Here is a 14330-nt window from a genome sequence, read left to right on the forward strand (position 1 = left end):
TTGGCTTGATCGTAGCTGCACCAGCAAATATTTCTGTGAAACTCAAACATAACAAGATCTTTCAGACACAGAAGTAATTCTCCTATTCACCGCAATGGCAACATTAGGCACTTAAACACAATTTTTACAACACACTTAAGAATAGGGACGAGGGATAACAAACCACCAGGTAAATTTTACAAGGAGCATAATTTAATCATCGTTGTAATAATTGTAAAAGAATGTTGTATATGTGGAAAATACTTAGGGACACTGCAAGGTTTAAGATTGAATATATTATGATAAGACACGAGATTTTGAAACCCCTTTTTGCACTGTAAAATATTTCCAGGGAAAAATGTGGACTTCATGCATAATTTATTGGTTATAAACTGCAGATTCAAATTGTTAGGAATAGAGAGGTGGGACCTGGATAAATTGAAGGAACCAGAGATTGTTGAGGGTTTCAGAAGTATTATTAGGTAATGTTGGAGTGAACAGAGGAAAGGAAAATAATAGAAGATAAATGGTTAGCTTTGAGAGATGAAATAGGGAAGGTAGCAGTGAATCACATAGGTAGAAACACAAGGCCTTCTAGAAAACTCTGGAAAGCACAAAAGGTACTGAATTTCATTGAAGAAAGGAGAAAATAAAAAATGCTGCCTGTAGCAGGCTAAATAGAATACAAACTTCAAAAAATGAGACAGAAAGTGCAAAATGGCAAAGCAAGAAAAGCTAGAAGACAAATACAAAACTGTAGGAGCCTGTATCATGAGGCAAAAGACAGGTTCCACATATACAAAAAATTAAAGAAATCTTTGGAGAAAAGAGAAGCAGCTGTATGGATATCAGGAGCTCAGATAGGAAGGCAGGACCACGCAAGAAAGGGTAAGTTCGAAGGGGGAAGAAATATATATATGGAGTCTGTATAAGAGAAACAAGCTTCAGCAATATGTTATAAAAATTGGAGAGGTAGTAGCTGTAGATTAGATGGTAGATATGAAACTGCGAGAAGAATTTGCGTACACTGAGAGGCCTAAGTGGAAATGAGCCCCGGGAATAGATAACATACCCTCAGAATTACTGAGATCTTTGGGAGAGCCAGCCATGACAAAATTATTCCACTAGCTGTACAAAATTTATAAGACTGGCAAGAAAGCAGTGCTGACAAGTGCGAATACTTCTGAACCATCACTTTAATAAGTCGTGGTTGCTTGAGGAAGGTCAGTTTGGGTCCCAGAAAGTTGCAGGAAAATACAAGGCAGTACTTGACCCTATGACCTATCCTAGAAGGCAGGTTGTAGAAAGGCAAATCCGCATTTATAATATCTTTTGATTTAGTGAAAGCCTTTGACAGTGCTCACTGGACTACATACTGTGAAATCTTGCAGGTAGTAGGGTAAAATACATTTATATCTTTACCTACATGACTGTGTTGCAACTCACATTCAAGTGCTTAGCAGGACATTTACTGAATCACCTTCAGATCATTTCTCTACAGTTCCACCCTGAACAGTGCATAGGAAAAGGGAATACTTAAATCTTTCATTGCAAGTTCTGATTTCTAGTATTTTATTACAGTGATAATTACTCTCTATGTAAGCTGACATCAGCAAAATATTTTTACATTCAGAGGAGAAAGTTCATGATTGAAATTCCATGAAGAGCTCTCACTGCAATGGAAGATGCCTTGGTTTTAATGATTGCAACTGCAATTTGCATATCATATCTGAGACACTCTCTTCTCTACTTTGCGATAATACAAAATGAGCTGCCATTCTCTGAACTTTTTAATGTCCTCTGTCAGTTTTCTGTCTGGTAAGGATCCCATACCACACAGTAGTGCTGCAGAAGAGGACAAACAATCATAGTGAAGGCAGTCTCTTTAGAAGATCTGTTGCATCTTTTAAGTGTTCTACCAATAAAATGCAAGCTTTGGTTTGCCTTCCCCATAACATTTCATTGTGATCATTCCAGTTTCACTTGTTTATTTATGTGATTTATCGTGTAACTCTAATTTAACAGATTTCTTTTATTACTCATCTGGATGACCTTACATTTTTCATTATTTGGAGTCAATTTCCACTTCCCACACCCTACAGGTATCTTGTGTAAATTATTTTGCAGTTAGTTTTGATTTTCTGATGATTTTAGTAATGGTAAACATCATCTGTGAACAATCTAAGAGAGCTGCTCAGATTGTTTCCAAAATTATTTGTATAAGTTAGGGTCTATACAGCAGAGGGTCTATAGCTCCTTCTTGGGTAAAACTTCAGTTTTATTCGATGCGATGACTTTCTGTTAATTATTGTGAACTAGAAGAAAGAAAGATTAGGATTAATGTCTTGTTGATAATGAGTCCATTAGAGATAAAGCACAAGCCCAGATTATTTGTTAAGGATGTGGTAGGAAATCGGCTGTGCCCTTTGAAAGGAACCATCCTACTGCAAACTGTGACATTTCTGATAGGAAATCACAAATCTAGTTGCACAGCTATATCAATCATAGGCACGAGTTTGATTAAAAGCTGCTGGTGAGAAATGGTGTCTAACAACTTTAGGAAATCTAGAAAAATGAAATCACTTTAAGATCTCTTGTCGATAACACTCATTACTTTATGTAAATGAAGAGATAGCTGTATTTCACAAGAATGATATTTTCCAGTTCCTTGCTGACTGTGTGTCAATAGATTGTTTTCTTCAATGTAATTCATAATGTTCTGTAATTCAAAATGTTCGAATACAAGGAGCAGAAAATTATTTTACAACTTGTTCTGAAACCAGACTGTTGTTATATTTGTCAAAAAAACATGAAATCATGGCAATATTTGAGAAGGGAGTGAGACATGGTTGTAGTCTATCCCCAGTGTTATTCAGTCTGTACTTTGAGCAAACAGTAAATGAAACCAAGGAGAAATTCGGAGAGTTAATTAAAGTTAAGGGAGGAGAAATAAAAATATAAACCCTTTCCAACCCAATTTTTCTACTCGGTGCATTCTCCCAAACTCTTACTTATTTTACGCGGATAAGGATGTGATGGATTACAGGTTATTATGCTTCTGTCTAGAAAACATTAATCCAGTTTGATGTCAGGTGTACATCTTTATTTTCCTTTACACTAGTTTTTAAAACTACGTATGGTATTTTTGTTTGTGGTTGTTTATAATTTTTTCTGCATTTTACTTCTTAAAACATTCTTCAGAGTGGAGACCAGGCTTCCTATTGCATGTTTCACAACAGAAAATTGTTTCTCTGCTTCCTTCTTTTTCCTTGCGTGTGCTGCAAACCATGCTATCCTTGCTTGATTTTCTTTTTATTTTGCATTATAAAATGCACCTTCTCATTTAGTTTCCTTTGGTGTCAGACAACCATGGTCTTGCTCTCTTCTTTGAATTTGAATTTCATGCCTAGCTGACTAGTCTTCCTGTATTTGTCTTTCCATAGTATCGAATGTGAGAAAAAACATGATCATTTTCTGAATCATGCAGAGAGAAAACTTGTAAACCCTACTTCATAGGATTTCTTTAAATCCTGTAATGCTCTTGTCCATAGCCCATTTCTTTTTAGTACCGTACATGAAGTTTTTTGCATTTGCTGTGGATATACTCACTAATGTTCTTCACCTTGCTCCCTCATGTGTATTGACACACTGAGCTGTAACAGGTGGAACTAAACGCAGCATCCAAAATATCTGAAAAATGTGGAGATGAGGAAAAACATCCTTGAAAAATGGAATTTGTTCTAGCCAGTCTTCTGTAAAATAATCAACTAATTCTGCTCTCAAATTCAAGTCCATGTTCAATATTACACTCAGAAAGACCTTCCATTCTTCTAATGAAACATCCCTCAATGAGTGCCACATAGACCATTTTGTAAATTGAGTGACTTTCTGTATCTTTTCTTCACCATATATATTTTTAGCATTCACAAAGTCTCTAATAAAATTCTCAGTGAATAAGAGTTGGAAATATTGGATTTTGGTCAAACACCGTGAGTAATGGTGAAACCTGGTTGTATGACAGAAAAAGAAAACATCATGCAATCACCATCAGCATCCAAGTATACTTTCCAGGTATGTGCTACATATTGTTTCTTTTCATCACTTTCCACTGCACCAGTAGATTTTGATTCACTATCCCACAGAACACTGCACACATTGGATGTTTCTTCCCAGTCACTTTCAGTACTAAATCCTTTGTCTTCAGCATCTTCAGAAAGCCACCTGGCAATATCATCACCACTGACATATTTTCTACCGGAGATTATCCTACTAGACATGAGAAAATGTAACGCGATTTGAGTTACCAGATCTTCCTACTAAGTGCTGCCAAGGACCTAGCAAAATTTGAGCGGTGTATCTAGACAGAAAGCACAGTAATGGAAATGTGTCAGACATTGGAGCTATAGCGGAAAATCCCAACAGTGGATTGGAAAGATTAAGGTTTGCAGATGACATTGTTATTCTGTCAGAGACATCAAAGGTCTTGGAAGAACAGTTGAATAGAATGGATAGTTTCTTGAAAGAGATTATAATGTGAACATCGACAAAAGTAAAACAAGGGTAATGGAATGTAGCTGAATTAAACATACATTGAGGGAATTTGAGTTGCAATGAGACACTAAATGTAGTAGATGAGTATTGCTGTTTGAGCAGCAAAATAAGATGATGGCCGAAGTAGAGAGGATGTAAAATGCAGTTCCTATGACAAGAAAATCATTTCTGAAAAAGGGAAATTTGTAAATATTGAATACAATTTTGAGTGTTATGAAGTATTTTCTGAAGGTATATGAATGAAGTGTAGCCTTGTATGAAAATGAAATGTGGAGGATAAACAGTTCAAACAAGAAGAGAATAAGAGTTTTCAAATGTGGTGCTATTGAAGGCTGCTGATATTAGATGGGTAGATTGAATAACAGAGGACAAGGTACTGAATTGAATTGGAGAAAATAGAAATGTAGTGCAAAACTTGACTAAAAGAAGGGGTTAATTGATAGGACATGTCCTAGGGCATCAAGGAACTTGCAGTTTGGTAAAGGGGGGAAGTATCGGGACGGGGGGGGGAGTAAAAATCATAGAGTGAAACCAAGAGATGAATGAATACAGTAAGCACCTTCAAATTGATGTATATTGTGAAAATTGGAAATGTGTGGTGAATTCCTATGGGACCAAACTGCTGAGGTCATCAGTCCCTAGGCTTACACAGTGCTTAATCTAACTTACACTAAGACAACACACACACACTCAAGCCCAAGGGCAGACTCGAACCTCTGACAAGGGGAGCTGCGCGGACCATGACAAGGCACCTCAGACCGCGCAGCTAACCTGTGTGACTATAGGTTGTGGTAGTGGTGCAGAGATGAAGAGGCTTATACGAGCTAGACTAGCATGGAGAGCTGTGTCAAATCAGTCTTCGGACTGAAAACCACAACAACAACAGTGGTAAAATTTCAGATTGAGAGTTACTAGAAGCTGCACTAACATGATATTCTGCATTCAGTATGAGATAATATCACTTATCAAGCTTAGTAGCACTATATTTGCTCAAAAATGCTTGCTAAAAGTCCTGTGGGAATTTAAATCTGTGACTATTGGAAATGACTGTAGCCAGTAGTTCCTTCCATGGGCAGTGTTAACAGACGAAATTAAGATTGACCACTCGTAAAAAGTATATTGCAGTATATTCCATTAAATTGCTAAATTGAGTATTCTCTATTACATTAGGGGTTATATGGTTGATAATGTCTGCTGTAAGATCAGTTAAAATTTTATGCTGTTTGTCCTTAAATTTCAAGGTGATTGTTTGGTCAAATAGCACTAAGTTTTCTCACACAGATGAGTAGTAACATTTAAACAGAGTGTCATTCCATCATACTTTTCTTAATGTTTCCATTTACTTTGTTATTCAGGTTGATCAGGATGCTGATGTCTGCATGCAAAAAATGTGACCCTGATACATTGCTGTCAGCAATCTATGATGCAGAACTAGAAGAAGGAGACCAACGTTCTTCAAAGCCTGCACTTCAAAATATGTTGGATGTAGTTCTTGAACTTGGTTTCTCAAAGAGTGTTATCATGTCACAGATTTGGAGGAAATGTAGAAGATCAGGTATGTACTTTTAAAGCAATGGAAAGCAATTACTAGTTTTATGTGTTGCTATGATGAATGAAACACAACTGCAGGTTAAAATTGTAATTAATGTACACTAATGTTGACAGCCTGCTAGTTCAGTTAGATCTTTTAGGTACCTCCACAAAATTATATTCAACTGTTTTTACTTCTCTGTTCAGGTCAAATTACAAAGACCTATTGTGAATTGTGGTTTATTAGTCTCTGTAAGATACATAACCTAAATCATTTGATTCAGGTAAGGAAGACACATCAAAATCATGGTAAAATTTCACCATACACATAGAACACCTGATGTTAATAAACAGGAATTCTTCATGTAATTTCTTAGACTTTCCTGGCGATTTGATGACATTTCGTGGAAATCGGGTTTTCTGCCGGATATCTGCGTCTTCCAAACACAATATTTCGACGTCATTACTTGACGTCTTCATCAGGTGTTCCCTTGAGACTGGCTGCTTGCTGGACCGGGTCACATATTTATGCCTGCCCAGTGCCTGGTGTTCTGTTTGCCGTTCCCTAGTCGGTCCTTGCCCGCGAGTCGCGCTATCCTGCCGCTCTAGGTGTTCCCTATTCCGTCCGCGCCTACTCTGGCCACCTCCAACTGCGGTCGTGGCCTCCTGGTGTTGCCTTCTCGGTCCGCGCCCGTGAGTGGCGCTCCCCTGCCACTATGGACGTTCCCTATTCTGTCCACACCCGCTCTGGCCGCCTCCATCTGCGGTGGTGGCCTCCTGGTGTTCCCTTTTCGGTCCGCACCCACGAGTGGCGCTCCCCTGCCACCATAGAACTGGCCATTGCCATCTCAATCTATGATCACCATAGAGCCTTGCAATGCCTTTCATTGCCTTCATGCCAAATCCATTAATCAAACAGAGCAAGCAGATGTGTTGGGAATGGTTTACCTCCTCGCATTCCAAGCCTCGCCCTCCCAGATGGCCTTTGTATGGATCTGTAGGTTCCCATGAACACCTTACAACCCATTTTGTGATGGCGTAGGTATGTTCCACCATAGAACTGGCCAGTGGAGAAAGAGGTCCATCAAAGGAGGGGATGGCAAAGATGGCAGCGCAAATGATTGTATCGGACATGTCACGATTGACTTCATCAATACAACCTGACAAAGAGGGAAACATATTTTCTCCGGTATTGCTTCAGCATTTCAAATGCCAACAGTACTTTTTTGTGTAGTCAGGGTCTCCTCATAGACCAGTTTCTTGCTACTGCAACCTGTGCTTTCTTAATGATAATTTTCTACTCATTTTAGTGCCACTTAAGACACTTTCTCTGCCAATGATAATTCGCTCTCTTGCCCTCCTCTTTTCCCTTCATTACAATGGTTGCTGCACAATGACATTCTGCGACAGTAACCATTCGCTGTTGATTCTCTCATTCCCTTCCCATTTCCCAATGACCAGTTTACCCCACAGGGCTTTCCATCACTGATGCCTCCCAGTTGATGGACCGCAGTTGGAGGTGGCCGGCCTCCTATCTGGCTGACTTCCTTCTCTGGAAACAGCAGGCTGAAGTTTCCTACTTATGTTTTGCCCCTTGTCAGGCAGAATTCTACAATGAACCTTTTACTGAATGGGAACTAATTCTGGCCCTCTCCTCTTCCAACGATGGAGCCCCTGCCCCGATTCCATCCATAATCAATGCTTCAACACTTCAGTCCTCCACAACAACAGTATCTGCCTTAGGTTTAACCATATTTGGCTCCAAGGTGCTTTCCTCTCTTAATGCAGGGACGGTATTGTCATTCCTGTTCTTAAGACCAGTAAAGATCTGTCATCCTTGATAGTTACCAGCTGATCAGTCTGACCTTTGTCTCCTGCAAGTTATTTGAACAAGCTGTGGCTCGTCGGCTCTGTTGGATCTTCGAATCTTGGGACCTTTTGTCTCCTTACCAGTGTGGCATTCAGGAGGGACGGTTTTTGATCAGTCATTTGCTTCTGTTGGAAACCACAGTTTGTCTTTACTCAGCACCACCATCTTGTCACAGTTTTGTTCGAGCTTCATAAGGCCTACAGTGTGGCTTGGCACCATGTCTTCTTACTTACTATTCCATGAGTGTAGCCTTTGGGTGCTACCTCTTGAGTTTTCCTCGCCAGTTCTTCTCCTACCAGTCATTCCGGGTTTGGGGTGGCACTGTTCTCAGCCCTCTGCAGACCCTGGAGAACAGCATTCCACAGCGTTCCATTTTAAGTATCCTTCTTTTACTCATTGCTATTAATGGACTTGTGGCCTCTATCAGACTTTTGATCAACCCTGTTTCATATGTGGATGATTTCTGTACCTGGGCAGGTTCCCATTCAATGGCCTGTGCAGAGCAACAGTTCCGAAGTGCCATCCAGTGAGATTTTGCATGAACTCTTTCACACGGTTTTCAGTTCTCTCCCCTTAAATCACAGATGGTGCACTTCTGTTGCCATGCTATGGTTCATCCCGGTCCGGAGCTTTACCTCAGTGCATGACTGACGGTGATCCCCCAGTTCCATTTCTTCACTATTCTTTTTGATAACAATCTTACTTGAATGCCCTATATCTGCCTCCTGAAAATTGGCTGTTTCCATAAACTCAATGTCCTTTGCTTCCCTGCCCTTACCTCTTGGGGTGTTGATCATTTGACTCTTCTCCACCTTTATCAGGCCTTAGTCCTGCCCTGTTTGGACTATGGTTGTTAAGTTTACAGCTCAGCTGCCCCTTCCACACTCTGCTCCTCTTGGACCTTATCCATCATTGTGCCGCAGGGGATCCAAGGATCTTTTGTGGGTAGATATATGACATTCACTGGTCCATGAGCTGTTACTGCCATTCTTTTCCAGGCTCCTTTACCTTCCCCTTCCTCCTACCTCCTGTCCTTATTCCTTTCCCCTTGCTCCTTCCTTTTTTGATTTTCCTCCTCGTTTTCAGCTTTGCTTTTTTGGACCCCCTTAGGGCTTTGACCTCCGTCTCTAAATTTGAAATCTCTAATATGGGGAAGAACTCCCTCCATAACGCCTTTGGGATGGGTTCCTCTCTCTGTTCTTCTCCTCTTCCTCCTCCTCTCCTCCTCCCTCTTTCTTTTTCCCCTCCCTCCCCGCCATAGCCCTTTTGTCTCCTTGCTAGATGACCAGCTTGGTAGCCAATCCATGTGATGGGGCTGGGCCCCCTAGTGCCACAGGGATCACACTGCTGGTATCTGCACTATGAACAGCTCGTGAAAGCCTAGGAATGATTGACTTATCTTTTCAGGGCATCAGAATGCCCAGCAACAACCATCCTGCTCGAGGGCCATTACTGTGGCTGGGTGGCATTCATGAGGCAAGCCCCTGATCATAGTGGGTGGTACCAGGGCGGACATTTGGCACTTGAAACGATAAACACTCTGGCCGCTCTTCCTAGAAATAGTTCTGTCTCAGTTCCTGTTTCTTCCTTCCTGCATTTCTGCCCTTGGCTACCCTTGGGAAAAGGGCCAGGCCTGCCAGCTTGGGGCAAAACCTTTTCTGATGTTCCTGGTATGTACCAGGACTCATGGGGAGCCTTTTGCTGCTACAAAACCTCTTCTTCTTCTTTTTGGACACACTGAGAACAAGTTCTGAGGAGTTGAGTCCTTAAACAAGATGAGACCTGACTCCCTCCTTATAAAGATAACTTCTGCCAGTCAGTCGGCCAGCAACCACTTAGGAGACCACGTAGGAGACAGCCCAGTGATTATCACTCCAAAACATGATGTAATTATCCATAGGGAACTTCTCCAGTCTGATGATGAATTTTGAGGCTAATCTGGAATGACATGGCATTCATTTCATCCAACATGTCCAGAGAGGCCCTAAGGACAATCATGTAGACAATGGTGCTTTTATCCTTTCCTTTGAGGGTGATTCCCTGCTTGAGAAAGTCCATATAATAGTATACAGATGCGATGTTAAACCCTACATTCCATCTCCCAAGTGTTGCTTCCACTGCCTTGAGCTTGGCCAAATGCCTCACGATGCAATGCTACTCCCATTTGTGGTTACTGTGGCTGCCCTCTACATGTGGGGAGTCCTCACACCCCACCACCTAACTGTGTAAACTGCTCTGTTCTACAGTCTCTCTGCTCATCAGAGTGTCCAGTGTATACAAAGGCGAAAAGAATCCAGGAAATGAACCTTGACCACCCCAGCTACTTTGAGGCCCAGAAGATGTTTGACAGACCTCACCCTCTGAATCTCTCATCTACCTTAGCCTCAGTTACATCATCCTCTCCTCCCCCTCCTCCTCACTCCCATCTGGCTCCCCTCCCCTTTCCTCCCCCATCCCCACCCCCACCTCCACCTCCACCCCAGCAGCTCCCACCACTTCCCCTCAAGGAATCAGTCCTCCTCCTCCTCAGCCATAGAAGAAATCCTCTTCTATGGCTCCTGTTAGTGATGGGGCTCCCACTTGGAACACCCCTCCCCTGCGTTCTCAAGATAGGAAGCCTGCAAATGTGGGTCAGGCCAGAGACCAGAGACACACGCTCCAAGCACCCCAAAGCTGCTCACTCTCTGTCTGATCTGGAAATCAGTGTCACCTATTCCCATACTGATATCACCTCCTCCCTCCCTCTTCAAGAAATGCACTTCAGTGATGACCACTCACCAACACTGCATGGCTATCGCGCATCCTGTCAGAACTGTGTCAGTCCCATGGTAGCATCTGAAGAGGGCTGCAATTTGATTCGCACCAGTAGTCACTGGATCCCCTTTCGAACCAATATGGAAGCAATAGTGGTATGAATACAAACAACCCAAGGTAGGCCACTTTCTTATGTTGAACTGCCTATGTTAACACAGCAACTCCCAGCCCCGTATCTCCTCCTTGGGGACTTCAGTGCATTTCACACCCTGTGGTGAGTGCCACTTCAGTGGGTAAGGGTCTTCTAATTGACTAACTCATTACAGACTGATTTTCTCTCTCCTCAATAATGGTTCTCCTACTGAATTCAGTGCTGCACATGGCACTTTTATTTATTTATTTATTTATTTACGTGTCAGTACATGAAATTGCAACTTAAAAATAATAACAGATAAAATAAAATGTTTATGAACCCAAAAAAAGGTAAGCCATGAATTTAAGTAAACACAATCAACAATATAACATAGGACTTAGCTTCATTTTTCAAGGAACTCCTCGGCAGAATAGAAGGAGTGACCCATGAGAAAACTCTTCAGTTTTGATTTGAAAGTGCAAGGAATACTACTAAGATTTTTGAATGAATCCTTGTGGTAGCTCACTGAAAGTGGATACAGCTGTATACTGCACACCTTTCTGCACAAGAGTCAAGAGATATGTAAATGGGCAGAATATGGCGCTACAGTCAACGATGACTATAGAAGACAACAAGTGTGTGGCACAGTTGTTAGATCGGTTACTGCTGCTGCAATGGCAAAATATCAAGATTTAAGTGAGGCTGAACATGGTGTTATAGTTGGCATGTGAGCAATGGATTCAGCATCTCTGAGATAGCGATGAAGTGGGAATTTTCCCATACAGCCATTTCACGAGTGTACCGTGAATATCAAGAATCTGGTAAAACATCAAATCTCTGACATCGCTGCGGCCAGAAAAATAGTCTGCAAGAACAGGACCAGTGACAACTGAAGCGAATCGTTCAACATGACAGAAGTGGAACCTGTCTGCAAATTGCTCAGACTTCAATGCTGGGCCATCAGCAAGTGTCAGCGTGTGAACCATTCAATGAAACATCATTGATATGGGCTTTTAGAGCCAAACACCCACTTGTGTCCCCTTGATGACTGCATGACACAAAGTTTTATGCCTCTCCTGGGCGTGTCAGCACCAACATTGGACTGTTGATGACTGGGAACATTGCCTGGTCGGACAAGTCTTGTTTGAAATTGTATCAAATGGATGGATGTGTACAGGTATGGAGACAACATCTCAGATCTCTGCATGTCAGCAGGGGACTGTTCAAGCTGCTGAAGGCTGTGTAATGGTGTGGTGTGTGTGCAGTTATGGTGATATGGAACCCCTGATACATCTACACATGACACTGACAGCTGTACATAAGCATCCTGTCTGATCACCTGCTTCCATTCATGTCCATTGTGCATTCCGACTGACTTGGGCAGTTCCAGGAGGACAATGTGACACCCCAAACATCCAGAATTGCTACAGTGTTTCCAGGAACACTCTTCTTCTTTAAACACTTCCACTGGCCACCAAACTCCCCAGACAGGAACTTCAGACATTAGTCAAGTCCATGCCATGTCATGTCGTGGCACTTCTGTGTGCTCATGGGGGCCCTACTCTATGTAAGGCAGGTGTACCAGATTCTTTGGCTCTTCAGTGTATATTGAGAGGTCAATGTCAGAATACCCAGACTAATGAACAGGGGTCGACTAGACGTTCGTGAGCTTACACCACTTATTGCCCGAACGGCCTGTTTCTGAGCCAAAAATATACTTTGAGAATGGGAAGAGTTACCCCAAAATATAATACCATACAACATACGTGAATGAAAATAAACGAAGTAGACTACTTTTCATGCCAAACTTGTTGTGACTTTGTGACTCGCCGATCGTTCAAAGTGCCGCCGCGCAATTACGAGCGTGCTCTACGTGCGGCGCTGTCTGCCAGCCATGCAGCAGCTGCGCCTCCTAAGCGGCCCGCCAAGCAGCGGCCGCTAGACTAAGAGACAGTGCTTATTTGAATGCGAACGAGTACACATGTCAACTGACTCTGTGACTTATATGTGTTGTTGTGTCGTTCCTAAATATATGTGTTAAACTTGAAGAACTAACAATTGGTGACGAGGTAGTGGATTTTTCCTTTTCACCGTTGACTCACAGGGTTCCATGGTTACTGTCAAGCAACTCTTGCAAAATCTCCTTGAACAGCAAATGCTTCTCACAGCGGCGTTCCGCGATTTCGTCGCGGCGTCAAATGCGGGGCGTTTCTCGTCGTTGGCTGTACCTCCTTTTCCTCCTTACGACGAGACGGCGGAAGACTGGTCTGATTATGAAAAACGTCTTCGACAGCACTTCTTGGCATTTCATGTCACGGACGAACAACCATGTAAGTCTCTGTTCCTTTCCTGGATTTCACCTCAAATGTATCGGTTGTTGTTGCAATTGGCTCCTTTGAAGAATCCTGCGTCTTTGTCCTCTGCTGAAATGTGCTCACTTCTGTCTGTCTATTTTCAAAAGCAAACGCATGTGGTAGCCTCTCGTGTTGCCTTTTATCGTGGTCAAAAACAACCAAATCAATCCTATCGCGCTTGGGCTGCTGAACTTCACAGCTTCAGTCGAAAGTGTCAATTTGTTACTGACGTTCACAAAGAATCCTATGCCAATTCCATGGTACGGGATGCTATTATCCGGTCGGCGCCCGACAAAGAAGTTCGGCAACATGCCCTTCAGTTGGCGAATCCGACTCTAGATGAAGTTCTCTCCATTGCGCAGTCTTTTGAAATTTCTCGCGCCGCTGGGGCGCAAATAGAAGCGTGGGGTGATGTTGGGGAAATACAACCTCTGTGCGCTGTTGACAACGCGTGCGGCGCGTCCCCGCCGGCCGACGTGGCCGCAGTGCGCTCCCACGCGCAGCCTCGGCCTAGCCGTAAACAACCCTCTAAGAAACTGCAGCAAAATCCCCGGCAACTTCCTTCATGTCCGCGGTGTTTTACGAAACATTCACGCGAGGATTGTCCCCAACGTTGGGCTGTGTGTCACAATTGCAATAAGAAAGGTCATGTGTCTTCCGTTTGTAAATCCGACCACATACATGATGTTCATGAACTTGACACTGATTCCGATTCTGTGTTGTCTGTCAATTGCACTTCTTCCCTTTCAGGGAAGTTATTCCTCACTGTCCAAATCCTTGGTCGAGATGTTCGCATGCAAGTGGATACCGGTTCTGCTGCCACAATAATTAATTCTCAGACGTATCTTCAGCTGGGTTCTCCACTCCTGTCCCCTGTCACTCGGCAATTACGGACGTACAATAAACAGAAGATTTCTCTCTTGGGACAGTTTAATGCTGAGGTATCTTACAAATCCGTCGTTCGCACTGTTCCCATATTTGTGGTCGACCAGAGCAGCGCAGAGAATCTTTTTGGTTTCGATGCCTTTCGCGTTTTTGGGTTCTCCATAGATGATTCTGTCAATATTGTCTCTGACGCTATTCCTTATGCTCAACTGGATTCCTTGTCGACGACATTTTTGTCCCTTTTTTCTCCTGGGTTAGGCCGTGCAAACAACTT

The 14330-nt window shown here is 42.5% G+C and overlaps 1 protein-coding gene across 4 annotated transcripts in view; it reads left to right on the forward strand.

The window, feature by feature from the left end:
* Positions 1 to 14330, forward strand: part of LOC126171962 (ankyrin repeat and SOCS box protein 3-like) — a 255336-nt gene that overhangs the window by 208616 nt on the left and 32390 nt on the right. For all 4 annotated transcript variants that reach the window (XM_049920840.1, XM_049920841.1, XM_049920843.1 and 1 more), the window contains exon 11: positions 5886 to 6085. In XM_049920840.1, coding sequence (XP_049776797.1) covers positions 5886 to 6085 — 200 coding nt within the window. The remainder of the gene's footprint in view (positions 1 to 5885; positions 6086 to 14330) is intronic.

Source organism: Schistocerca cancellata, chromosome 1 (assembly GCF_023864275.1).
Source record: "Schistocerca cancellata isolate TAMUIC-IGC-003103 chromosome 1, iqSchCanc2.1, whole genome shotgun sequence".
Classification (NCBI taxonomy): Eukaryota; Metazoa; Arthropoda; class Insecta; order Orthoptera; family Acrididae; genus Schistocerca; species Schistocerca cancellata.